Source organism: Cariama cristata, unplaced genomic scaffold, assembly GCF_000690535.1.
Source record: "Cariama cristata isolate BGI_N322 unplaced genomic scaffold, ASM69053v1 scaffold25768, whole genome shotgun sequence".
NCBI lineage: Eukaryota > Metazoa > Chordata > Aves > Cariamiformes > Cariamidae > Cariama > Cariama cristata.
In genome coordinates, this window is record NW_009630973.1 from 1 (window position 1) to 1,831 (window position 1,831).

Sequence of the window (1,831 nt, forward strand, 5' to 3'; positions counted from 1 at the left end):
TACAAGGCCTGATTCACTGTTACCATTCAACTTCAATGGTAACATCATCAAGATGCTACACATTATTTTGCAGACAGTATTATTATGATTGCACTGGAAATAGCAGTAACTGCATGATTCAGTAATTTATTCTTCTGTTTTTTTAATGTAAATTATGTTAAACTTTTCCCACTATCCTAGTTTCATATGGAGATAACATAAGGTACTAATTTCGTAATAATAATAATAATTCTGTCATCATAAAGGAGGAAATTCCACACTGAATGAAACCCAAAGCAGTGTCTCCAAATTTGAATGCACTCACATTCATCTTTTTGCTATCTTCAGCTAGATGTACCAGATAAGATGTTTAATAGTGATAATTATGAAGGTAATTACTTTTCTTCCATGTAAATTTTCTCTCAATTTATGTGACATTAATATTTTTGGCTTCTTGAAATCAAGTATAGCTGAAGAGAGTTGTAGTATATCTGCTGATGTCTTTTATTAGCCATACTGTAAGCAGTTACAGCAAGTTTTGGCAGTCGGACAATAAGCTATTTATTGTCTCTTCTGTCCTATTTAGGTAAGGAATCTCAGGTACTTACCTTGTTGCAGGAAAGGTTATTACTTCCATAGTACTTAGATATCATGTCTCTTGCTTCATTAATTTGTTAATGAATTTTTGTTGCATATGCATACATCAGATACCGTGTTCAGTGAAGATCCTCTGCATGACGAGAGAAGTGAAGGGGAAATCCTCCCCTTCTGGTATTATTCCTTTAATGTTAAGTTTTACTCAATACTCGAAAATAGAATATAAAATGTAAATTTCTGTCTTACATTCCTAGTATAGTTTTCAGTTTCCTAGGTTTGTAATTTTGCTTTTATTTATACCCATATGGTATAGATAACATAGTCATACCATATAGGACCTTATGAGAAGAGAGTGATTATCAGTAAAACCAAAGCACTTCTCCTGTTTATCAGTCCCCGCTGATTCTGACCTCCAGCATTCTTTTTATAATAACTCCTGGGATCCCTGGCATTTTGGGCAGAAATGCTGGTATAAGGAAAGCCGCAGAGCTCACTAAATCCCTTTATATTTCCATTTATCAGCCTCTACGTCAGTGGTTTGTATTATGACAACTGTTACTTGCTGATACCGGAGTCTGAGGCACATACTTCATTTGGAATCTTTGATGCTGATCCTAAAATGGCTGAAACGATCACTTTGGCATAATACAAAACAATAAGCAGTTTGCTTTCACAGTCTTACGAGACCAGCAGAAAGGTTTTGAGATTTTTCTACAGTATTTTTTTAATCTGAAGATTTAACAACAGGGGCAGAAAATGCACAAACTGGGTGACCCAACAGCTGGAAGAGGTTCTCAAATCCTCTTCTTTCAGTGTTCCTGATTTCATATTGTACACCGTATTGCAGAGATATGTAACTACAGTACTTGTTTTAAACAAGAAGAAGAAAGGACATAAGTAAAGACAGTTTATTACAAGCTAAATGTAGTGTGAGGTGTTAGTCATAGTGATCATTCTTTAAATTACCAAACTCTCCTACTGAACATGGTAGATAGGATGGAATCTATGCTTTTATCCATACCCCTGTTACAGGACCGAGGCTGCAGAAGGCAGCACCTCTTTACGCATGAACTCTTCTAAGTCCACATGGGGATCATCAAGGTCTAGGCAAAGAAACTTTTCCACAACAGACTTGCATTTTTCCATCCGATCTCCTTTTGAAGGATGATCAATACGTTTGATAGCTTTTCCATTGCGAATCAGTTCTGACACTTCCACTCCTCTTTCAATAATTTTGGCTGGCCTTTCTGCTAAA

At 35.9% G+C, this 1,831-nt stretch overlaps 1 protein-coding gene across 1 annotated transcript in view; it reads right to left on the reverse strand.

The window, feature by feature from the left end:
• Positions 1 to 1,602: 1,602 nt before the first annotated feature.
• The window catches only part of MSH5 (mutS homolog 5), a 2,459-nt gene continuing 2,230 nt past the window's right edge, over positions 1,603 to 1,831 (reverse strand). Inside the window, 1 exon segment of the mRNA XM_009705779.1 lies at positions 1,603 to 1,831. This exon segment is cut by the window's right edge and continues 8 nt beyond it. Within this exon segment, the coding sequence (XP_009704081.1) occupies positions 1,603 to 1,831 (229 nt within the window).